General features: G+C 38.5%; 1 protein-coding gene across 7 annotated transcripts in view; it reads left to right on the top strand.

Annotated features, from left to right (window-relative positions):
- WDR17 (WD repeat domain 17) overlaps positions 1-25,841 on the top strand; it is a 113,043-nt gene that overhangs the window by 74,701 nt on the left and 12,501 nt on the right. For 4 of the 7 annotated variants that reach the window (XM_049094907.1, XM_025434037.3, XM_035699755.2 and 1 more), the window contains 17 exons: positions 1,668-1,870; positions 2,871-3,020; positions 3,108-3,238; positions 3,542-3,667; positions 4,707-4,862; positions 7,945-8,009; positions 10,603-10,735; positions 11,466-11,557; positions 12,609-12,729; positions 13,527-13,666; positions 15,800-15,820; positions 17,475-17,586; positions 21,000-21,141; positions 21,425-21,527; positions 22,858-22,959; positions 25,050-25,148; positions 25,465-25,648. In XM_049094907.1, coding sequence (XP_048950864.1) covers positions 1,668-1,870; positions 2,871-3,020; positions 3,108-3,238; positions 3,542-3,667; positions 4,707-4,862; positions 7,945-8,009; positions 10,603-10,735; positions 11,466-11,557; positions 12,609-12,729; positions 13,527-13,666; positions 15,800-15,820; positions 17,475-17,586; positions 21,000-21,141; positions 21,425-21,527; positions 22,858-22,959; positions 25,050-25,148; positions 25,465-25,648 — 2,080 coding nt within the window. The remainder of the gene's footprint in view (positions 1-1,667; positions 1,871-2,870; positions 3,021-3,107; positions 3,239-3,541; positions 3,668-4,706; positions 4,863-7,944; positions 8,010-10,602; positions 10,736-11,465; positions 11,558-12,608; positions 12,730-13,526; positions 13,667-15,799; positions 15,821-17,474; positions 17,587-20,999; positions 21,142-21,424; positions 21,528-22,857; positions 22,960-25,049; positions 25,149-25,464; positions 25,649-25,841) is intronic. The other 3 variants (XM_025434041.3, XM_025434042.3, XM_035699754.2) reach the window with 3 other exon arrangements.

Raw genomic sequence — 25,841 nt, 5'->3', positions numbered from 1 at the left:
TTTTAGCATGAAGAGAATTTATTTAGAAATGAGAGTGATTTAACCTTTTTTTTTTTTCTGGTTTTGTGAAAAAGTTCCTGAAATCTTGTCTATATTTTATATTCAAACAGGATAGATTTTGCATAATTCAGTTTGGTCCGTATTTGAATATGAGATAAATTTAGATAAGAGAAATCTTACTTTATGCAGATAGAAATCATAGTATACAGTAGCCAGAAGTTTAATATTGAATAATTGACTGTTTTCATCTTGAAACTTTGGCATCCATCCAAATTTCCTAAGAAAAGCAATGGTCAGATTTCTGTGGGTTATCACTGGAAAAAATACAGTAAGGTTATCATGTCCAAGTGAATGAGTTGACTTATGAGATTGTTCTCTGTTAACATGGACTTCAGTATCTGAATTCTATTGCTACATGAAAAAAAAAAAAGTATGATATTCAGCCATTGTCTAAGAAATATTTGTCAAAAAGATAGCAAACATTTTACTTAATTATGAGGATGAAACTTGAAAATCTTTTGTAAATTCTGTTTATTAGTTCCTTAATATGACTATATAGGTAATAACATGCTGCCTAGCACCTTTAAATATGCTTATGTACAATGGGGTATATAATGCTTTTCTTATGTTTGACTATAAAATATAATTATGATGTTAGCCTGATGTTTGCCTAATCTAAATTATGTCATAAAGCAAGAACACCTGTGAGCGCCCCTTATGATAACATTAAAGTATTTTGATACATGTCACTTTAACATTATGAAAGTATGATATCAACCAAAATAACTTCAAGGCTAACAGGAATTAGCACAAAATTAGGTTGTGATATGCCTGGATATATTGTCCTGTGCTGCGTAAGGGAAAAGAAAAAGAAGGAAATCTTTATAGAAGGCATAAATAAATATGCCTTAAAGAAATTAAATATATATATAATGTATCTCTTTCATAATATAACCTTTGAAGTATTAATATTTTGGCATTGTAAGATTGATATAAATCTGCAACTAAAAATTATTATGAATTGTTCAGGCGAAGTTGGCATTTGGAGGCCTTAAATTGATTTTGAGTTCAAATTATTATTTCAGTAGCATTTGTACTTTGTACAATTGGTAGATTCAAGTAATATCATGAATCCATTTATATTTAAGTTTTGTACTTGATTTTAGAGTGATTTTACACCTACTAACCAACTTATTTTATTGACCAAAACATGAAGGAATGATTTACTCTTTGATAAGAACATAAAGATGAATTGATTATTCAAATAATACCCATCATCATGCATGCTATGTTTTCATGATTTACAAATAATGTGTATCATTAAATTATTGTATCCCTATTATTAGTAATTTCTTGGCCTTCTCTATTTCACTTTAAGAAAGAACCTTTTAAGTAAATAAATTGTGAAATAATAGATTTATTATCAGTTGTAAAGGACCAGTTAAAGTAGGGGGAAAATCTATTGAAATAGGCTAGCTCTGGCGTAGTTAATTGTTCATTTTCATCTGCTATAAAGAAAAGAATCGTAACGTATCATGAATCTTAAAATGCCCTTTGGATATACTGAGAAATCATTGTTGTGCGCCACTAAGAATGTGTCCATACTTTAGACAAATTATAACCTGAATGGTATTTTATACATAATATACATAATATTCTGTTTTCAGTTCTGTTCGAATCTGGGATTACACTCAAGATGCTTGCATAAACATTCTTAGTGGCCACACTGCACCTGTGAGGGGATTAATGTGGAATACTGAGATTCCATATCTCCTCGTGTCTGGCAGCTGGGACTACACTATAAAAGTATGGGACACTCGAGAAGGAACTTGTTTGGATACTGTTTATGATCATGGTGCAGATGTATATGGTAAAGTGTTTTTCACGCATTTTTAAATTTTACTGTATTAATGAAGTTTATAATTTCTAAGACATACAGTATTTTTAAAGAAACCTTACAGTGTTTCATTTTAAAATAACATTTTTCTTATTAGAAACTGTGTGGTTGTTTATTATTGAAATATCAGAATATACAGATGATAACCCAAAATGTCAACCAACTATTGTGTTTCTGTGTGTACACACACACACACACACACACACATATGCATGCAGACGCACATGGCTTGGATTTTTCTCCCGCCCTTTATCATCACTCAGAAGGAAGTTGTAAAACAGGAAATCCGTGATAAAGTAGATGTAACTTATCTCCCCATTACTGTATCTCTACTGTTGTATAGTTAGGACAACGTTTTGCTTTTTTATGTGAAACTAAGTCTTTAAATACGATTGAGCTGGGTATGGAAATCCGATTTCTTGTCTTCTGCGTGTCGCTTTCATATGACGACCCAAATCTTGATGGGCACAAGTAGGTGAATTAAGAATGCAAAAATGGTTCAGGAGAAAGTGACCCTAGTCTAGCCACTTGTGTCCATATACTTGACCTCAGTGGCCTTTCAGTTGAGGCAGAGGGGGCTGAGTGTGGGAGAGAATCCTGTTGCTGGATGTCCTAAACTGGAAAGTCCCAACTCTCTTCTTATAATTAGAACCTCTGTCCATCCACCATTACCTCACAGATTACCATGTACTCCACGGGTGTGACAGTCTGCTCACTGCTGACCCAACTGTAATGTAATTTCAACATTTTCATCCAGGACCATTCGCTAATCATTATTCAATTTTGTGTTCATATTTATAGAATATGCTAAGTAATATACTCTATTCTTATGTCGTTTTCAGCCAAAATGAAAATGCCGTTTCAAAACTCTTCCTTATAACTTCAATTCTGTAGAAGTGTTATGAGGTACCTGTAGATAAATAATATTTTTTGGTGTTTACTTTAGTTAAAATAGGTTTATTTTTTCCATCAGGTTTAACATGTCATCCCCGCCGCCCCTTCACCATGGCCTCCTGCTCCCGTGATTCTACAGTGAGACTCTGGTCATTAACACCTCTAATCACTCCTTTACAAATAAATATTCTGGCAGACAGATCTTGGGAAGAAATTATCGGGAACACTGGTATTGAAAATGTGCATGTATTAGATTTTATTTTTAAATAGTATCTTATAAGCAATCCTTTCTCACTGAATTATGTCTGTTCTTTAGATCATGCCATAGAACAAGGCACTCCTCCTCTATTGTGTGGTAAAGTATCAAGAGATATTAAACACGAAATAGAGAAACTAACTGGTAATCCTCGAGCAAAAAAACTAAGATGGTTTTCAGAATGTTTATCTGTGAGTATTTATTATAGGAATTAAATATGAACATTTTCCCTGTAGTCAAAAATGAGTCATTACAACCATTGTCATTATCACATATTTACATGTATCACCCCAACTCAGCGGGTCCCTCTGAACATAGTTGGTGCAGAGTGAGAAAGCAAATGGAAACCAGAAACAATAAATGAAATACAGTTATTATTTCGTTAATCTTTCAACTTAGATATGCCTCATCATATTTTTGAAGATGCAAAATTCTGGGGGTTTTTAAATAATTCATTTATTTTATCTTTGGTTATTCTGTATCAACCTTTTTAGCCTCCAGGTGGCAGTGACAATTTATGGAATTTAGTCGCTGTGATAAGAGGGCAGGACGACAGCTTGCTTCCTCAAAACTACTGTAAAGGAATAATGCATTTGAAACATCTGATTAAATTTAGAACGGTAAGTCAAGTATGCAGGTATCCTGTCCCCAAGCAGAATTATTTTTGCCTTTTCGTTGTTAAAATATAAACATTATTCTGGAAGATTTCTATAATTAGAGTTAGTAGACTGAAGTAAGTGAACGCTGAGGAGATAAGTCATCAGTAAAAACCAATTATGAGAGTCTGAATTATTTTTTTTTTGAGAGTCTGAATTATTTGAGACTAGTTAAGGCAGTCATGGTTTCCCTACGTTGAATCTCGTGAAATTTTTCAAAGGTCACTTGGAACTACTTGAAATGCTTTACCCTATTACCAAATAACCGTGACATTTGGACCACTCTGATTTTAGTCTCAGAGGCCTGAAAGACTATATTCTGGGATATGTTTTATTAAAACTGGCCGTATTAGAGCTCTTATTAAATTCCATTACAAAATCACCAGTTACCTCATACCTGGAGTGATACCCCGTACCAACAAACCAGAGCTGGGATGAGAAAGAGGAAATAGCACTTATATTTGCAATAAAATATCCATGCTTAACGTGATTGGGAGAGCATGAGAACTGTGCCAGAGGTGTGGATTTGAAGGTCCCACAAAACAGTTATTTTCATAAAGGAGTATTTTCTGTAGTCACAACCCCACCTAACGACTACAGGTCTTACCTCCTGACAGAACAGGAGCCAATTAGACTGAGCCTATCATTTTTAATGTTTATTCCAGACTTTTATATTTTTTCTTCCAGTACTTACATATCACTTTATCACTCATGACATTTTAGACCCTGGACTATAACCACACCTGGTGAGTTTTAAGGACAGTGGGATTTAGCCTGTCTGCCCACACCCGACCCAACTAGTCTTTACCCTGCACCCACACCAGAATATTATAGTGGAGGAAGTATCATATTTTATAGAGAAAAAATACTGATTTTTAAAAATATTTAATTTCCAGTGCTACATGCTTTTAAAATATGTGCCCCTGTCATGCTTTTATAATCATCTGTTATCACCAGCTCTTGTATAACAAAATTTAGGAAATGTTATTTTCTGTTTAACCAGTCTGAAGCCCAAGAATTGACAACAGTCAAGATGTCTAAATTTGGTGGTGGAATTGGTGTCCCCACCAAAGAGGAGAGGCTGAGGGAAGCTGCTGACATACATTTGAGATTAGGACAAATTCAGAGATACTGTGAACTGATGGTTGGACTTGGAGAGGTAAAGTGCAAACATCAACGACTTCGACAAAGTAGTCTTAAGTATTGGTGAAATGCTAAATGTGAAGTTTATCTTTTCCAGCTTTATATGCTTCTCTGCCCGTCTGCTGGTAGGTATCTACCTGAGGGCACTGCTTATCAAAGTGAGACCCCCTGGGTGGCAGCATCCGCGTTCCTTGGGAACGTGCTAGACGTGCATTACCCCTAGACCTAAAGAATCAGAGACCCTGGGGATGTAGCCCGATGATCTGTGCTTTTGTAAGCCCTTCACAGTATTCACAGGCTTGGTAAAGTTAGAGAAACACTGCCCGGTAGGATCTTTGATACCCCAAAGATATCCGTGTTGGCTGATTAGCTCACAGTGGGCTCCCCTTGTGTCGTAACTGGACCCCACACTGGCCAGAAGAAGGGTCTTCCCTGAGGATTAGCTGGTGAAAGATGCTTGTGAGGCACATCTTGATTGTGTAGAGGACTCATTCAACAAAACAGAGTTCTCCAAAAGGTCAAGATGAGTCTATCCTATTAAAATTCAGGGTAGTGGTTCTTCTGGAAAGTGGGTGGCAAATAAAATAGAACAAAAGGGAGAAAGGGCTTCTGGTTTTTGATCTGGGTGCTGGTTTAGTTAAATGTATTCAGTTTGTGCAAATTTATGAAGCTTTTCATTTTTCTGCACAGCCATGTTCAAGAAAAAATCTCCCACTCCTCCAAAAAAAAAAAAAAATCGAATGGCATGGTCTCATTGCCTAGTTGATCATTTGGAAAAACTCTAGGTTAGCTAACTTTATAATTACAAAGCATGTCATTAAGTGTACTAATAAATAATATAAAATAAACAATAAAATTACATTAGAATATTATAAAATTAAACTCACCTTTTTATTCCCCCACACACTAAAAACAAATAATGAATTACTGCTTGACTAAGATAAAATGTCATTTTAAAATTTTATTGAAAAGGAAGAGGTGCCTGGGTGACTCAGTCAGTGCAGGGTATGACTCTTGATTTTGGCTCATGATCTCAGGGTCGTGGGATCGAGCCCTGCGTCTGGTTCTGTGCTGAGCATGAAGCCTGTGTCAGATTCTCTCTCTCCCTCTGCCCCCTACACACCCCCTTGCCCTTGTGCATGCTTTTCTCTTTGTAAGAGAAAAAAAAGAAAATCTCTTTTTCTAAAGAAATTTAAAAAATTTTTTAAAGGCATTGCAAACTATAAAGTGTTTAGGGGCGGTATAAAAACTTGACTTTTGAAGAAATAGAAGTTTTGTCTTAAAAGTGACCCATTTAACAGGTCACTCTTAGAATATATATCAAAAGTCAAAGAGAAAAAGAATAAATGAATTTTGGCAGAACTCTAATTCTTCATCTTCCTGAGTTTTCTATCTGGGTGTATATATTTTCAAGCTATGTTTAAGCTTATTAAACTTTAATAAGGTATCTACTTAAATGGAGCTTAAGAATTTTATTGTTGTGCAGTTTCATCAATGTTCTTAATGATGCAAAAAACTATGCTTAAAATCCTTGAGAAATCAGAATGTCCTTGTAATTGTTCACGGTCACCTCCTTCCATAGTTTCTGTTTCTGTGAGATTAATACTATGAGGTTAGGGAAAAATTTTATCTTTTCACCTACAAAACATGTTTTTATAGAAAAATCTTGATTTCAAAAAAAAAAAAAGAAAAATCTTGATTTCAAAGTTAATATGCACTTTAGCTTCTTTCTTCCATTTGGCTCTACTATAATAAAAACAAGATTTCCTAGGAGCATATTTATTACTTTTTTCAAAAAAAGTGACATGACTACAAATAGCAAAGCATTAAAAATGACCTATTTTGTACACCCAAAACTAATATTACACTGTATGTTAACTAACTGGAATTTAAATAAAAACTAAAAAAAAAAAAAGTTACCTATTTAAAATTTAACCTATCATTTTCAGGCTAATTACCAATTTTTCTAGCCTTAATTGCAGTAGAATTCTACTGTTGGGGAGAGACATCATATGAAGTTTAGATTGGTGTTGTGATGTTTCAGAATATTGTACCTTCACTTCCCTTCTAGACTTTTGAGTTTAGTGAAGTCTGTATTTCCATGTAATTGTCATTCTTGCCTTTACCGAACAATGATCTTCTTTATTTTTAAAAAAAGATTTTATTTATTTATTTACAAGAGACACAGAAAGAGAGAGGCAGAGACACAGGGAGAGGGAGAAGCAGGCTCCCTGCAGGAAGCCCCATGTGGGACTCGATCCTGGGACCCCGGTGTCACGCCCTGGGCTAAAAGCAGCGCTAAACCGCTGAGTCACCCAGGCTGCCCAATGATTTTCTTTAATAACAGTCTAATTTTAAAATATGAAGACCTAAAAAAAAAAAATAGGAAGACCTGTATTATCAACTATAAAGGAAGAAGTGACAATAAATATATAATTTATCAAAAATAAGGAAAGAATAAAATAGAAATAAATGTCATATTTGTTAAACAGAAGTGACAGTGCAATAAAAATTTCAGTATGTATTCTTTTGAACGTAGAATGTAGATTGCTGTAGAACAAATTACTATGGTGTTGTGTCAGAAGATGAATTAATATATTTTTCAAACTACGTATTTTAGTTACTACTCTTCCCCTCCCCTTACTCTGCCCTCGACCTCTCGGTTTGGGATTTTACCTGTTAAATAATACAATTTACATATCTTACTTTACTTTAAAATGTGGTAATATTTATAGTCTATGGAATGCATCCATCAGATAGGATATGAAAAGATTTCTGGAAATCCAAACAGTCTAAAAATACACTAAAACCTTGTATTCTAAATGTGTGTTTATTAAAAAAAAAATTCCATTAAGATCTAGCACAATCAAAATAGATGTTTAGAGGCCTGCAGGGCTCAGTCACTTAAGAGTCTGGCTTGGGCTCAGGTCATGATCTCGGGGTCCTGGAATCCAGCCCTGCATCGGGCTCCCTGCTCAGCCGAGAGTCTTGCTTGTCTCTTCCTCTTCCTTGGTGCTCACTCTCACTCTCACTCTCAAATAAATAAATGCAATCTTAAAAAAAAGACATGTTCTTGCCTTTCTCTCTCTCTGTTCTAGTGGGACAAAGCCTTATCACTTGCACCAGGGGTGTCTGTGAAATACTGGAAGAAGTTAATGCAGAGGTAAGCAGAGAGTCTTGTGTCCAAATAGACATTTTAAAATATGTTAAAATAGAATCAGTATATAAATATGATGGTAGCTTTTGAGATTTTTTTTTTACTCTTATGCTGTCTTTAAAAATAGCTGAATTTTATGTCTGCTAACAATAAATTAAATGAGTCAGTTACAAGTCATTTTGGTGCATTTGACCTGACATCTGATAAAGACAGTGCAAGCAGATTTTTCCCATGTCAGTAGAACAACTGACAGATCAGTAAACATACTGGTTAATATATTAATGGTTAACCTAATTATATAATTATATTATATATATAATATATAATATATATAATATAACCATATATAACCATATATATTATATATAACCATATATTATATATTATATATAATATAATATATATTAATATAATATTATATATATTGCTATTGAAATATAACTGGTAATATTTTCCTGAAGGCGACCAAAAGTTCACAGAATATTATTCTAAAAATAATCTCAGAAATTCCCTCGGGACACTAATCCGTGCCACCTCCTCCCCGTGAATACAGAGGAGGTACTGATGACAAAGAAGACTGTTGCTGAGAACGGTTAGTTTCTTAGGGCTGCTGTAACCAAGTACCCTGAACTGGTCAGCTTAGGACAGCAGAGGATCGCTCCCTCCAGCTCTGGATGCTAGAAGGCCAATCTCAGGTTGCTGGAAGGATTGGTCCCTACAGGAGGCTCTGAGAAAGCATCAGTTCCATGCTTTTCCTCCAGCTTCTGGTGGCTGCTGGCAGTCCTTGGTGCTCACGAACTCATGGATGCATCACTCCGATACCCGCCCTGTGTATGTCTGTGCCCAGATTTCTCTCTTTCTTGGAGGACACCAGTCATAATAGATTGAGGGTCTACCCTAAACTGACTACACTGGCTAAGACTGTATTTCCAAATAAGGTTACATTTGCAGATACCATGGCCTCCTACTTCAATATATCTTTTGGGAGGACACATTTCACCTCACACCATATTACTGTTTTCTATTCATTCATTTCTGTTCAGTGAATATTTATTTAGTTATTGCTCACTATGTGCTAATCACTGTGCTAAGCCTGTAGAGTACTATTTAATGAGTGATTGCCTTGCTTCTGGCATTAAAAAGTTGTGATTTTTCTTTCATGGGACGTGATTTAGAAGCAACATCCACTGCAACTCACATGTATAAATACAGATCTGTCAGAGGCTAACCATGAAATGCAAAGGGATTAACGAACATATTTGCCATGGGAAAGTAGACTGCTCCCTGGCACCTGCTTTCCCAGTGATAAGTTCATCAGCGGGCTGGCTGCAGCCCCACGGTCCAGGCTCCCCATCCTAAGTTCTAAGAATCCCAAGTAATTCTTAAGTTCCTATACCCTCACTGCACTGTGGTGAATGTTACCCTCCCACTGAAACTTTAATAAAGTCAAGGTAGCAGATGCTGTTTATTTCACAAAACAATTTTGTTTCAACCTTAGCGAAAGCTATTTCATTTATTTTGGGGAACCAACACCTGATTTTCTCTGCTCATTTCTTCACATTGTGGCCAGAAAATGGTCTCCCCACGACTCCTAAGTTTGTGTCATACAGATCCAGCCATATAGAGACGCTGACTGGTGGTGTCCCAGCCCTAGTTCCTAGGAAGGGGATATTATTCCTGTAACAAGGAAACCAGGGCCACATGGTTAAAAACATAGTTGTTGGGGAGAACACCAGTGACCCTCTGAATTGGAACTGGGCAAACAGACACTGTCTACTGCACCTACCCAGACATTGGCAATTGAAACATAGTTTACCACAAATGCCAGCAGAAGTTAAGTAGACCAGATTAGTTTTCAACAAAACTGTAAGAGTTGAATTAATTTGGTTGGTCACTGAAAACTTCCTGGGACTTTAGGAAAACAGAAACACAGACAGGATACGGAGAGAGGCAGACACACCTATACCCTTCATAACCTCTGAGATAGGGAGCCTGTCTTCCCCTCATATAGCAGAAGCATTATTTTTTTAAACTACCTTGCTTGGGGCACTCAGATTTCTGTAGCTTATTATCAATATTTATACTCTTAAATTGTCTTTTTGAATGATTTTAAGCTACTTATATTTAGAAGCTCTCCATTCATTGTTGTGCTCACTAAAACATTTAAAAATCTCCTGTCTTTAATGGAGCAGACACCCACGTAGTTAATTAATCCAGCTGAAATTAGATATTCCATCACACATACCTAGTTTACAACTTATTTTCAAAAAATATATTGCTTGTTTTAATAGATAAGTTACTTTCACTTTAAGACCTAACATGTTCAGTGCATTTTAAAAATATGAAAATATGTAGTGTTCTAAGAGAAGGCAAGTATCTGTGGTATTTTATTGCAGAAAACTTTTATTTGTCTTTCGTATCTGATTTGACTATAAAATCTGAGGCTTTTAGAAAAGCGATATGCGAAAGGGCTTTATGAAGTCTACCCCATATTTTGAATATTAATGTTTTAGATATTTCAGATATTTAAGGACATCTTAGGCCCGCGTAGAACTTTGAAATTAATATATTATAAAAGAAATTGTTCTTACTTTACTAGGAGAGCGGATCAGCTAATCCAGGAAGACAAGGACGATGTCATTCCATACTGCATAGCCATTGGTGATGTGAAAAAGTTAGTCGATTTCTTTATGTCAAGAGGTCAGCTTAAAGAAGCTCTGCTTGTGGCACAGGTACAACTGCACGATTACAGGCACAGCATACCCTGGCGGGTGGGCATGTGGAAGGAAGACTGTTGACCCCTCATATGCGCCTTCCCGTGATCAAGAGTCACAGATGGGCTGGCTTCTGCCCACCTCCCGACCTGCTGTGTCCACACTGCAGTCACACCATCTGGTCACACCGAGTGTACTTTAGACACACAGGCATCCCTGAACTCTGAACTTTTGTCTGCTGATGAATGTCCTATATGGTCAAACAGCTTTTTCTAGTAACCATGAACTTGTTACAAATGGAGTTCACTTTTTTTTTTTTCAAATTCTAAGGGTATCTCCAAATTGTATAAATTTCAGACATGATTTGAGTAAGCAGTTGATCCTTGAACAACACAGGGATCAGGGGTACTGAACCCCCACCCAGTCAGAAATCCCAGTGTAACTTTTGACTCTCCCAGAACTTACCCACTAATAGCCTCCTGTTGACCAGAATCTTTACCGACAACGTTGTCGATTGTACACTATATTATTAAGATAAAGTAAACTAGAGGAAAGAAATGTTATTAAGAAAATCATAAGGAAGAAAAAATATGTTTACAGAATTGTACTGTATTTATTGAAAAAAATCTGCATGTAAGTGGACCCGTAGTGTTCAAGGGTCAAATGTACTTTGATCAAAATAATATTCTAAAATTGGTCAGCTGTCAGCAATTAGCTAAAATTAATTAAAGATTGCATTAAATTCCAGGCTGCTTGTGAGGGAAACATGCAGACATTACATGTTTCTACACCTAAAGAATCTTCGTATTCTGATGATACCTACAAGGAAGACTTTAATGAGTGAGCATTTTATTCTCTGTGTGGGGTCATAGTCTAATGGTTGGCTCCCCTGTAGGAGGCTTTGGGAGACATGCAGTTCATCTTTCTTTGCGTAGGGGGCTTGGCTGTCTCACCGTATTTCCCACCGTAGTCCCACTCCGTAGGTGAACAGGACAGTGTCTGGCACGTAGATGCAGCCCACACACGTTTTGTATGGCTTCCAGGGAAGCAGAATGCATTTCAGGAGAGAGATGGCAAATAAAGCACCTAAATACTTAAAAACTGATCAAACCTGTTTAGGGAGGAAGGGCAGTGAAAGTAGGTGGGCTGTTTATTAACATTTCACTGTAAAGTCAGTGTAGATAATGTCACCCGACACTGTTCATAATCAAGACCCCAGAATTAATGGTGGGAATAAAATTTAGGCTCCTTAAATCCAGATACGTATGTTTTTAAAAGAAACAGACTTTAGAACTCTTCAGCCTTTTGACCTTTTTAAAATCTAATAATCTGCTTTCCCACGTCATATCCATTGGCTTCTGTTATTGCTCTAGTAAATTGGATATTTAAACTTTTAGGATGCTTCTCAAGTAAAAAAAAAAAAAAAAAAAAAAAAAAAAAAGGAGTATAATATATTAAGCAAATAATGTGTTGGGACCAACATGCTCCTTCCTGGTTCTTTGCTCCTATTCTCTGCCATTTTAAACTTGATATGGTAAAGATCTACCCATATCTTGTGTCACCACTTACGTTTTGAAAAGTTTCAGCTCAACCTATAGCTCTTCTAAGGTTGACTGCCCTGTAGCTGAATTATAATGATTTGATGTAGGACAGTACATTTTGAGAATTAGGCTTTTCTTCTGACATTGGCGGTGGGGGAGAAGCCCATTGTTTGATTGGTCAGCTAAGACTGCTTTCCTGATTGATCGATTGATGATTGATTGATTTTTACCAAAAATCAGGCTTTATACTTGAATCAGAGATATCAAATGAAATCCTATTGGATCATTTGGCCAACTTGTTATAAAAGAGCATTAGTCCACTTTATGATGGAATCCTTGTGTTCCTGGAGGACGTACACTCTGTTTTCTAGACTCCTCCACAAAGTCAGTGAAGAATTGTCAGAATGGTATTTCCAGGACGGTCGTGCAGTGCTGGCTGCCTGCTGCCAGCTGGCTGTCGATAACACTGAGGTACGTTTCACGTTGGTTCATGTGGATGAAAAACCCTTCAGATGTGTCATGGTGTTCTAGTGGAAAAAACACGGCAACTTCTGTGCAAGATCTGAGTTTGTGTGCTTTTCAAGCCTCGACTTCCACGTCTCGAGCACACACCAACTCTATAGACTATGGGATTTTTTTCCGATTTATTTTTTATCACAAGATACGTGTTGGTAACAACCTGACTTTAAGTATTTCATCCTACATGACAAGCAGTAGTATGGTAAAGGGACAAAAATCTCTGGACCGGGACTCAGAATACCTGACTTCTCAACGTACTTATTTTTAACGTACTTCAAGTATATTATTCGCAAGCTATGTTTTTAAGGTATTTTCATAAGAAAAGTGTTAAGTAAAGATGGCTTCTGTTATGCGTATATCCTTAGATGTAGTATATTTAAGGGATAATTGATAATCATTGAGCACTATTGAAGAAGCTTTTAAGAATTTACATTGTTTTGTGATAGAGATTGAAGGACATGTTGAGGATATTGCAGGTAGACTGTTATTTATTAGTTATAAACGTATTACTAAGGGTTCTAAACTTAAATTCTGACCTTACAAAAACTTCCTGTACATCCCTTTATCAGATAAGCTTTTCCATCTGGAAATTGTGTTTATACTTACATAAGTACTTTATAGGAGTATTACATTCAGTATTTTATAAAATGTAGATTAATACTACTTTAGCTACTTTATGAGCTGGGTGGGGAGTGATGATCCCATCCAGCATCTCTGAAACTGAAGAAATTATTTTCTTATTGAGCAAGCTTGCTATGGCATACCTGATTCGTGGAAATGAACTGGAGTTGGCCGTCTGTGTGGGCACAGTGCTAGGGGAGTCTGCGGCACCTGCAACCCACTATGCCCTGGAACTGTTGGCAAGAAAATGCATGATGATTCCAACATGGTAAGAATTTCTAAATTCGAAGAATGATCTTATAGTGATGGAATACATTTTTTAAATATTATAAGTTACATTTGATGTGTGTTGGGAGGATACAGCATCTGCTTTTTTTTTTTTTTTAAATAAAAGGAAGATTGTGGGAGGGAACCATGCTATGACAATGAAGTAAGAGTGGTTAAATAATGAAATCTACCATGACCCGTTCTGAAGCAAGGCAGTCGCAACTATGATATTTTCAAGCACACAAAACGTCATGAGAATAAATGCGCTCTTCTTAAGATAATCAGGACCACACATTTCCACTTTAAATGCTACGTATCTACACTCATTCTTGTCCGATCTTCTCTCATAGTTTAAGGTTTGGAAAATAAAATCACTTTTCTAATGGGAGAATAGTAACTTTTAATGGAGAGTGATGGTTTAGCTGGAGACTGGGAACAGGCCACTTCCCCAGACTTGGGCAGCAACTCTAAGAAATAGACCCTGGAAGGTCCCTGCAGTGACAGGAAGTCCAGGTGAAAGCAGTTCTCATCCCATCTGCGTCGCAGACAGTCCTTCGTTACGGAGCAACCTAAAGATGACTTTAGACTTTTATCTTCTCTTTCCCCAAAGTACTTAAAACCTCAAGGAGTTTCTAAGTAGTCTTGTTTATCAGGCCTCGTAGCTCTTCCCACGTACACCCCGTGCACACACATACCACTCTTTGAAGGACTATACAGATTCCACTGCTGAATCCTACAGATAAAAGTATTAATAATGGTGACAGCCGGCTAGCCCCTCCACACTGCATACTGTGTGCCAAGCTCTGTGCTAAGCACTTTACATGTAACAACTTACTAGATATTATGCAGTAGATAGTTATTTGCCTCAGATCTCAGTAAGTGCTTGAGCCAAGATCGGAGGTTACATAAACTGGCTGCAAAGTTTGCACTTAGCAACTTACTTAGTTCAGACCGCTGTAACAAAATGCCACAGACTGGATGGCTTGTACACAACAGAAATTTATTTCTCACAGTTCTAAAGGGTGAGATCTTAGGATCAGGATGCTGGCAGATTTGGGGTCTGATGAGAAATGGCTTGCTGGGTCATAATTGACCATCTTCTTGTGCTCACTTGTGGAAGGGGTGAACTAGTCCTCTGTGGCCTCTTTTGTAAGGACACTAATCCCATTCGTGAGGGCTTAGCCCTCAGGCCCTAATCACGTCCCAACGGTCCCACTTCCAAATACCATTATATTGGGGATTAGGTTTCAGTATATGAATGTTGGGGGTAATACAAGCATCCAGTCTATTGCTGTTATCACACTATACCCTCTTTAATGTGTGACTAAGTCAGCAAAAGAGAAACACTTCTCATTTTCCTCTTCTCATTTTCTAGATCTGGGGGCTTCATAGTGAATACGGAATCTCAGAGTTTTTAGAATTTTTACCATATCTTACATTCATATGAGAGCTCCCTCCCCCAACCTGAAGATAGTAGTACCCCACCATCAGCCTTAGGCTTAAATCTATTAAATGCCCACCATCCTTGGAGATGTTTTTCTCTCTGTCGGAAAGGATAGCAGCCAGTTACGTACTTACCATGACTTGCCTTGGACCCATCCCAAAGCATGAGGTTTAACTCAGATTGTTTATTCACCAGGGTGACCAACTCCATACTAAAAGTCATCACCTAATCTAAATAAAATGTGATTCGTTCCTTTTTCCTAGGTGAAGGTGCAACATAGCAAAACAGAAATAGAAATTCAACTTAAGTGAGGTTTAAAAAAAATCTTTCAACTGACTATATGTGTTAGTTGCTTTTCATATAAAACAAACTTCCATTTCCCTGTAACTGCCCCAAGAAGTTCCCTTCTATGTCCATAGATACTTGCACCAAGAACTAGGATAAACTTCAAATTCTAAAATATGTGGTGCTGATCAGGTTTATTTCCAGGGGGAATCTGTAATCATCATGGCTACTTAGAGTTCAGAAATTTAAGTAAAATTTGGACAGCTGCATAATTTTGAGAGGATGTTCATGATTTTGTAAACCAAGTATATTTTGCCTTTTTTACATTTACTGGTAAAAGTCTCCTTCTTGTTTCTTGTTGCATATTATCTATGGTATTCATATTTAAAATCATTTTCTTTCTAGCTTTCCATCTGTTGGATACAGGTATTATCTAGATTTATAAAAACATCTAATTAAAGAAATCATGCTATATTTTAGTTCTATAATATTAACTCTGTATTAAGAAATGATCATTACCTGTTTGGGCTTCATTGGTTAACAGAATGCTAGTTCATTTATAGAATTTATAACATATAAAACCTAACTACAAAGTAATAACAGTTCCTGTAGCCTCGGTACAAAATCACTCCCGATTTTATACTTAAATCATGTGTAAGTATGAATTGTGACTTTCTAAGATATAAAACAGTAGTAGCTAAGCGAGTGAAAATGTCTGTTCTGGTAGCAAAATGTAAGATGTTACATTATTTGGTAGGTCTGTATCATTACATATATGCATTTTCCCCAACTGGTATACTGAATTTTCAATAAATAGGAAGTTACACTAAAGAATGAATAAAATTAGCTGGCATTGCCATAAATTTCAGTGTATGAAGATATACTTCTACAGTGAGAAAGTCAGACTTTCATCTGTAGTTCATAGAAGTTTGAATAGAATTTTAACATAGCAAGTTTATGCACTATAAAAGCAAACGATCATTTCTGTATTCTCATGGACATAGCTGAATACTGCTAGTACATGTTGGTATCAGAAAACATAGTCGTTTAAACTTTTTATCAAGAGCAGGTGAATTGCCCTAATTTGAGGCTTGTAAAAACACTCAGAGATTTACCTGCTCCTCAATGATAGAATATTTGACACACATGAACTGTCTCTATTCCTGTTCTCTGCTCACGACATTCTGGATTAAACATCTGTTACTGTTTTAAAAATAATTTATTCACATAAATGACCAAGATACATGTTTCTGAAGGCTTCACAAAGAAGGTGAAGGAGCCTGTTACTCTCAGAAGTCTGCCCTTCAGAAATGCACATCTGAAACACTGCGTATTCTCAGGTTATGAATGTGTCATACAGTGAGTTTCTTGAAAATTGAATAATATCTCGAACCCTTGCAAGTTAGCATTTTCTCAGTTCTGATGTATGCAACCAAAACCTCTTTACCTAGTGATTTTTAAAAAAGGTATTACACAGAATACTTTTAATGTAAAGCTGTGAAGTCCGTACAACACTTTAAAATACCTTATTTTTAAGTGATTTATTCCACTCATTGAATCTTTAAAAAGTAAATCAGAAAACTGCATTTCTATCCTTGATTTTCACCTAAAGTTTAAGAGAGACGCAAAATACCCAAACTTCTAAACTTTAAATACCCAAGCATTCTAATTGGTTTTAATGAGCTGGCTAATCCAGGGCAATTGGCAAGTGTAACAAAAGCTGATGAGAATTAGCTTTCATGAAGTTTGCTTTATAATTCACTCCCAAGAACATATCTAATGCCCTTAGATACTTTGGTTAGGGAATTCTTCTGTAATAACAAAATTAAATGCAAATATAGAAAGATTCATTTAGATTTTTTGAAAATTACAGGAATTTCGTAATACATTTCTCCTTCATAGCCCTTCTGTTTCTGTCATCTACATTTAGAAGACTTTCATAATTAGGTAGGAAATTAGTACCATTTGTGGAAGCAATCAAGGGAGGTGGTAGGGTTTTCTTCCTTTGAAATAGTTCTAAGTGATATTTTTAGATTTTGTTTTTCCTTAATTGAAGTTTCCTCTTTTGTTATGTGCATAGGAATCTGGCGGCCGATCTTCTCCTGATGACTCCCGATAATGAACTACACCTAGTTAAGCTCTGTGCTTTCTACCCAGGGTGTACTGAAGAGATTAATGATCTTCATGAGAAGGTATGCTAAGGATATTACTTGTCCTGGTTTGCAGTGCAGGGCTGTGATTTAACTAATTTTAGGTTCAGGCACACAGAGATGCAGGGAGAGGAGCAAACATATCCCTTTCAAGCCCTTTTACAAATGTAGCAAATGGTAACAGGAAGTTGAGCATTTGTTGAGCTTCTGCTGTATGCTTGGAACAGTTTTAAATTTTCACATTTTTGTATTTTACCCAATTCTGATGAAACCCTGAAAAGCACGGGATACTGTTACAATTTCAGAGAAGGTAAGGAACTGCCCTTAGTTAAGAGTGGAGTGTGAACTTGAGCTTCAGCTGGTCTGTCTCCACATCCCTAGCCCTTCCCACTCTGCCGCTCTGCGCCATAGGGAACAAGCACACTATTTAAAAATAGGCAATTTAGGATCTTTAAAAGAGTTAATGGAGTGTAATGAAATTCACATGCATTACTCTAAAATGCTTTAAAAATATTCCTTTGTAGAATATAGGAATTTATGTGCCAAGATTATATATAAAAGCAACCAAAATATTCAGTAATCGGAAGATTATTTATGCAAACTGTAGTACATTTCTGCATTTCAGTGCTTTTAATCCATTAAAAAGATCATGAAGTTCTATTTTTATTGACATTAGTAGATAGCTATAAAAGAGTTATGTAAAGAAGCAGAATATGAAATGCACATGCCGTATGATTCTCATTTTTAAAATAACTGTGTATATATTTATGTTATTTATAGTGTGTTTAAGGGGATATGTACAGTTCTTTTATGAAAAAGGTAAAATATAGTAGAATATTTTATCTTTTAACTCTGAAAATAACAATGTTTTGTTTCACTTTAATGAGCCTTGAATTGTCCCCAGTGCCTGGGTGGCCCTACTCATCCAACAGTGGATTCTTACTAAGTATTATGTTAGCACAGATAGATCAAAAGTATGTGTGAGTGTGTGTGTGTAAGTGTGTGTGATACCAGGGAAATACTTGTGATAGGATAAATGTGCACAGTGATCAGTGGGCTATGAGATCATGGGTCATTTAATTTCTTTATACACTTTGTATTCTGTGAATTATTTTTTTAAATGAGCTGCACTTTGCTTTCACAAACATGACAAATAAAAGCTCTTTCAATGTTGCAATTAAAATAGTGAAGGAAGTAGGAACTTTACATTTGCTGCATAGTACTCTCTTTTTTTAAAGATTTTATTTGTTTATATGAGAATGAGAACAGAAGCAGGGGGAGGGGGAAAGAAGAAGGGAGGGCCAGAGGGAGAGAGAGAAATAGGCTCCCTGCTGAATACAGACCCCTAAATGTTAGGGCTCGATCCTAGGACCCCAAGGTCAAGACCTGAGCTGAAGTCAGATGCTTAGCCAACTGAGCCACCCAGGCACCCCTGCACGGTGCTTTAAATGTACACCACATATCTTCTGAGGTGAGGACAGCAGGTGCTAATATTGGGGCTTAGGGAGGCAAGGAGATATTTGTCTGGGTTTACACACTAGTAATGACACGGGCAAGATGACATCCACATGGTCTTTTCATCACACATCCTAAAAGGATGTAATTAGATTTTCTGGTCAGACTTCATTAATAACTCTTTAGAAAGACTAGTCAGGGGGATCCCTGGGTGGCTCAGTGGTTAAGTGCCTGCCTTCAGCCCAGGGCGTGATCATGGGAGTCCTGGGATCGAGTCCCACGTCAGGCTCCCTGCATGGAGCCTGCTTCTCCCTCTGCCTGTGTTTCTGCCTCTCCCTCTCTCTGTGTCTCTCATGAATAAATAAATAAAATCTTAAAAAAAAAAACACTAGTCAGTATATGTAAAGGTGTTATTACCTCTGGATCATTTCACAAGTAATGCTAAAAGTTATATTTTCAAATATTACGTTAATTATAAGACTTTCAGAATTTTAAGATAGGACAGAAATTGTAGGAATGATCATCTTACTCTTCTTATATTATATTTGAGGATACAATTCAATAGAAACCATTTTTTATTTCCTTTTTGGGTGTCTGTCAAAGTAAAGAAACTTTACTTTGTCTAGCCAGGCATAGGACCTAGCACATAGTAGTAATTGCTTAGCAAATAACTGGCATTTAGCAAATAAATATGGAGAAACAATATGAAATGTTATATGTATGAAAGCTCATTTAATTTAGTTTGTTGTAATTTTTAAGAGAGCAGGGAGAGATTGAGGAATCCAAGATGTTCCGTTTACCAAATTTTCATGTATTTTTTTAAGTTTTTCTTTAATTCCCAGATAGTTAACATCCAGTGTGATGTTACGTTGAGGCGTATAGTGCAGTGAATCAGTTCTTCCGTACAACACCCGATGCCCATGACGGCAAGAGGGCTCCTTCCTCCCCATCACCTACTCTCCCACCCACTTTAAACCGCAGCAAATAGGAAACTCTTGAATAAGTGCATTAATAAAAAGATCGCATAAACCATCTCAGTAACTTAAGGGGGCGTGAAGGGACAGTACGAAGGAATGAGAGTGACAAACCTCACAGGCAGGGGGCGGGGATCGGTGACCTTGCCCTGATGGAACAGCAGCATCCGGGTCACGACCCCGAATCCCTTCTGTGGTGGAAGCACCATCTCTGTGGTTTCCAGAGACCAGAGACACAAGGCATGAGACTGTGTATGGGGGTTGCTCAGAAACAAACCAGCAAACGTTCAACACTTCAGCCTCAAACATCACGAACATACAGATGTGGACATAAAAGATAACTTAATTTCTGTCCTTGTTGTGGAAGCAGAAGAACTTGCCTCGGGGAGGAGCAGACTCTGAGTTTCAACAGGAAAAAAAAAAACACTATATGAAAAAGATGGGGAGTAGTATTGCTTTACATTCTACCATAAGGAAATTTCATAGGCTCAGAATCTCCCATTTTTGTGGCATTTAGGAATGTCAGAGCCAACGACTCCGGGAACTACGTTTTTTTGCCTTCCTGCTTAAAGTGACGTTGCTTTGTCTCAAAGGCCACAGTGAAATTAAATGCCACGGTGTAGGGGACACGTAAGAGGGTTTCATTTATGTTTTCTACATTTTATGTAGTTTCTGGTATCGGTCAGTATGTTCTGAAATAAGAAATCTCAGCATTTTTTTCCTAAGTTGCATGCGTGGATACTATTTCCAGTATCAAAATCAGGACAATTTACTTCTACCTCTTTTATTAGGTATTTATGTGATGAAAAACTACTAACTCATTAGGTAATATCCTGTTTATTGTTCTTGGATCCTAAAGATATGTCCATAAATATGTGCTCTTAATACAGATTACTTCATTTATATCTATTTTGGGCAGCTTTTATAAGAAAAGCACAGTAGGCATACTGGAAAGGCTCAGTGCTTATACCACTGCTTTTCCCCCTGTTAAATTTTAGTAACATCATCAAACTGATTCCTTTTCAGTGCAAGCTCCCCACGCTAGAGGAGTGTATGCAGTTAGCGGAGGCAGCCCATGCGGATGGTAATATATTTGAAACTGTAAAGTATTACTTGTTAAGTCAGGAACCTGAAAAGGCCCTTCCGATTGGTATTGACTTCATCAAAGGTAAGTTTCTAGTTGGTAGTATAATCTAAAATCTCATTTATTTGATCTTTTCATTAATATTGATTGGAAGCCTTAAATTCCAGCACTGGCCATCTTAAATTTAAAAAAAAGCAAGAGATTGGTGATTGTAGGGCATGAGAACTTGAGAGAGGGTTAAATATCCAAATAGTTGTGATCTTGATGGGATTGACCAGAAAAAAATTAATTATCTAAGTTAAAAATTGAATGAACATGTTTTAATACTATTATTTAGAAAATCTCTTATTTGGTTTTATTTTGCCAGAATACATCACTAGTTCAGATTGGACATTGGATACCATCTATCCGGTTCTTGACCTGTTGAGTTATATTCGCACTGAAAAATTACTCTTACATACATGTACTAAGTGAGTACTTTTCCCCAAAAAATATATAATTGAACTTATGTAATGTTTTTAAATGGTTGTATTCTTTTTGGTGTTCAGATAAAGAATAAGATCATCTTGGACATGTAGATGCCCTTGTAGAAAAATTACATTTTTATTTGCTATTTCCTTTTTTTTTTTAAGATTTATTTATTTAATTCAGGGAGGGAAGCAAAGAGAGAAAGAGAATCTCAAGCAGACTCCATACTAACCATGGAGCCTACACAGGGCTCGATCTCACTACCATGAAATCATGACCTGAGCCTAAACCAAGAGCTAGACACTTACTGGGCTACCCAAGAGCCCCTTTGTTTGCTATTTTTACTTTTACTTTTGCTATTTTTATTTTTACTTTTGCTTTTTTACTTTTTTATTTTATTTTTTTCAAGATTTTATTTATTCATGAGAGAGAGAGAGAGAGAGAGAAAGAGAGAGGCAGAGACACAGGCAGAGGGAGGAGCAGGCTCCATGTAGGGAGCCCGATGTGGGACTTGATCTGGGACCCCAGGATCACTCCCTGGGCCTAAGGCAGGCACCAAACCGCTGACCCACCCAGGGATCCCCTGCTATTTTTAAGAAAAAAATACAGAAGTCTACTTGAAACAGAAATAATCGTAGTGGTCCTACTTACCAATACCTAGAGTGAGCATGTTTATATATGTGTGTACACACGCACACGCACACCTGGCTTAAATAGTGCTAATTCAGAGCCTTGGGGTATCCTTCGACGTCAAGTCCTCCAGAAGCGAGTCATCATATCTCTTAAATAGCCTCTGTGTGCAAAGGGCAGGCACTAGAAAGTGAAGAATGGACCCCATCCCTACATTCAAGTATCATTTAAGGACCTGTTGTCCATAGAATGAAAGTCCCCAGAGACGGCATATAGTTTGTATTGGAGGCTTTGGGCTATTTTTGTGTTAATGGCGTGTGTGGAAAAGATGATGCCACAGCCTGGGGAACTTTGACAAGTTTCCCTAGCCGGAAACGGAGCGGGTATGCTCTGTCCTTTCCTAGAGTCTGCACTGTGTGCCAGGAATCCCTAAATCGGGCCTAATGAGTTATTGACAGAGAAATTCAGATGAAGACACAGGTTATATAGAGAAAAACAAGAAGGCAAGAGTGAAACGTCATCTGCAGCTTAGCATCAGTGTGTGAATAGGAGTTAAGTCACGAATAAAACATCCTCACGTTGAGAAAATTTTCTGAACACATTTTGCTATAAATGTCACTCATCAAAATATAGACATATGTGGGTAATGTTCTGTGCCGCAAGTTATGGAATCAAAAAAAAAATAAATATATTCTCTTTTAGAGCTCGAAATGAATTGCTCATATTATGTGGTTATGTGGGCGCATTACTGGCCATCAGGAGACGGTACCAAAGCATTGTTCCAGCCCTTTACGAGTACACAAGGTAAGGCCGCTCTCTCTTCTCCGAGGACAGAGCCCAGCGTGGTTTCTGGAAGGTGCCAGACACGTGTTGCATACATCCATTCATCCCACATGTCCTTTCTAACAGAGCAGCGATGAACTGTAGGAATCAGAAGCGAGTTAGGATGTAAATTAATAGGACTCCCAACTCTGGCTTAAACACCTGGGGTTTATTGGTCTTAAGTCAGCTGAGGTCGGCATTCCAGGCCTGCGAAGGCGGCGCACAGAGCCCATCGCGGACCCCAATCCTCCCTTCCGAGCGCCCTTCCTGTGGGGCAGACATTCCGGGACCAAGTTGTCTCTGCCCCGTCACTTCCCGGCGCGGTGAGGGCCCCGTGGAGGTGTCGGGTGGCCCCTGGAGCAGGCGGGGGACAGCGGGCAGTTCCGCTGCCGGGACACTGCGGGAAGAACCTATTTCGGGGCAGGCAGCAGACCCAAACTCGAGAGCAACTTTTAACAATATTACAGTATCTTATGGGAGCCATAGGATGTACCACATGGGATTAAAATATTGTTTAATGGAGTATGGTCATTAATCTATGACTTGGGTAATAGAAAATAGTCCCTTGAAATAATAATATCAGAAATAAAAGGAGGCGTTCAGACATGAGGCAAGAGAGACTGGGGAGATTGTATCTAAATTACTAGAAACACGCTGGTTTAGAACGAGAAACTAAGAAGGCCCTGGTTGGGAGCCCCTTCCTACCCCGCTGGTGGTGGGAGCCCCTTCCTACCCCGCTGGTGGTGGGAGCCCCTTCCTACCCCCCTGGTGGTGGGAGCCCCTTCCTACCCCCCTGGTGGTGGGAGCCCCTTCCTACCCCCCTGGTGGTGGGAGCCCCTTCCTACCCCCCTGGTGGTGGGAGCCCCTTCCTACCCCCCTGGTGGTGGGAGCCCCTTCCTACCCCCCTGGTGGTGGGAGCCCCTTCCTACCTCCCTGGTGGTGGGAGCCCCTTCCTACCTCCCTGGTGGTGGGAGCCCCTTCCTACCCCCCTGGTGGTGGGAGCCCCTTCCTACCTCCCCGGTTGTGGTCTGTGTCTTGTGCTCATGCTGGCACCCTGGCCCCACATACTGAGTGAGCCCCATCCCCGTCGCTCCCTCTGCTTCCAGCTCATTCTCCGGGTCTGCCCGCACTCCTCTCTCCTCTCCGTGCTCTGTCCTTAGGAACCTCGCCCTCTGTGGCTCCACCCGTCACCTCCCTGGCGGGTTTTGTATTCAGGCCCAGCTCCGATGGCTCGCTAGACTCTGGCCTCAACTCCATGTGCTCAAAATGAAGATGCTCTCCCTCCTGAAATCCGCTTCTCGTCCTGTGTTCTCTCTCTCTCTCTCTCTCTCTCGATTGTCGTTCTGATTCTGTGGCCCAGAATCAAGTGATCAGGGTCACGAGGAAGTGTTCTCTGACGGCCGTGGCCTCGGCCTGCGTCACCTCCCTCCGGCCATAGCCCTGCTCCTGCTCACCCCATCTCTGCGGCTCTGTTCTTCTGCTGTGGCCTCGCCTTCCAGAAGCAGCATCCCCCCTCATACCCCCAGGACTCCCTACTGTCCGTCACAGAGCTTCCAGATCCTGAGTCGTACATGAAAGGTCTGCAAACCTAGGGTTCGGGCTGTGGCGCCCACCGAAGCCCACTCTGTTCCCCACCCGGCCAAGCTGATTGCTTCTGATCCCCGTGCTGTGGAAACTTCCTCGAGAGTTGCTCAGTGTCCCTCAGCCCACTCGTTATCTCTGGTTTTCTCCTCACTCTTCCACGCTGCTTTGTAGACAGTAGATCGTCAAAAACCACTGGGCACTTAAAGCTCATTTGCTTTTTTTTTTTTTTAAATATTTTTTAAATATTTTATTTATTTATTTAGGATAGTCACAGAGAGAGAGAGAGAGAGAGGCAGAGACACAGGCAGAGGGAGAAGCAGGCTCCATGCACCGGGAGCCTGACGTGGGATTCGATCCCGGGTCTCCAGGATCGCGCCCTGGGCCAAAGGCAGGCGCCAAACCGCTGCGCCACCCAGGGATCCCTTATTTGCTTTTTTTGATAGCTGAGTCTTGGATGTCAGGCGGTAATCTCTTTCTCTCTGTTTCAGTCAGCTATTAAAACGTCGGGTGGTGTCAGTGCCTTTAAAGATCGAGCACCTTTCTGAGGAATTGGATGCGTGGAGAGCTTGCACACAGTCCATGAGCCGGTGAGTGAAGACGCTGTGAAAATTGGGATTTGGAGGTATTAAGATGATAGACAAACCTGTTGAAAACATGGACTGGCTCACTATTAATCTTAGCCCAGTAATGCCTCTTGGCTTGTTTACAGCATATATTCAGTAATAATTTACATTCCTGTTCTTTTCTGCCTTTATTTTAAAGTCCTTCGTTTTATGAATTCAGTCTAAATTGCCATCAGCTCTAAAGGGGAACTGAGTAATCCTCAGGGACTGTTTCTATTGTAAACCTCATTTATTCTATGGTTTTACAAAAATGAAAATGTAACATCTGTTGAAAATATAGGTCCTCAGAAGAGTCTGCATGTACACCCCCTTCTGACTCACAAAAAATGGTTTATGCAACTTTGCTAAAGAGACTCCAGGAAGAGCCGCTTGGAGGAATTGTCGGACCAGATTACGTGACCGGATCGAACCTGCCCAGTCATTCTGATACCCACATCTCTTGCCTTACGGGATTAAAAATCCAGGTACGGCCTATTGTGAGACATAAATGGTTTGTTTCCATTTGTTCCTCTATTTTAAAAACTTTTCTTAAAATAAGCATAATCTGAAGAAAGGAGGTACCCATAAAGAGCACTAATGAGTAAGAAAATACTGCCCTCACTGCTCTCTCATTAGTATAAATGGTTTCCCTGTCCTTAAAATAAAATGAGAGAGATG

This window comes from Canis lupus, chromosome 16, assembly GCF_003254725.2.
Source record: "Canis lupus dingo isolate Sandy chromosome 16, ASM325472v2, whole genome shotgun sequence".
NCBI classification, from domain to species: Eukaryota; Metazoa; Chordata; class Mammalia; order Carnivora; family Canidae; genus Canis; species Canis lupus.
Note: the sequence above shows the minus strand (reverse complement) of the source record. Positions and strands in the feature narration are given on the sequence as shown.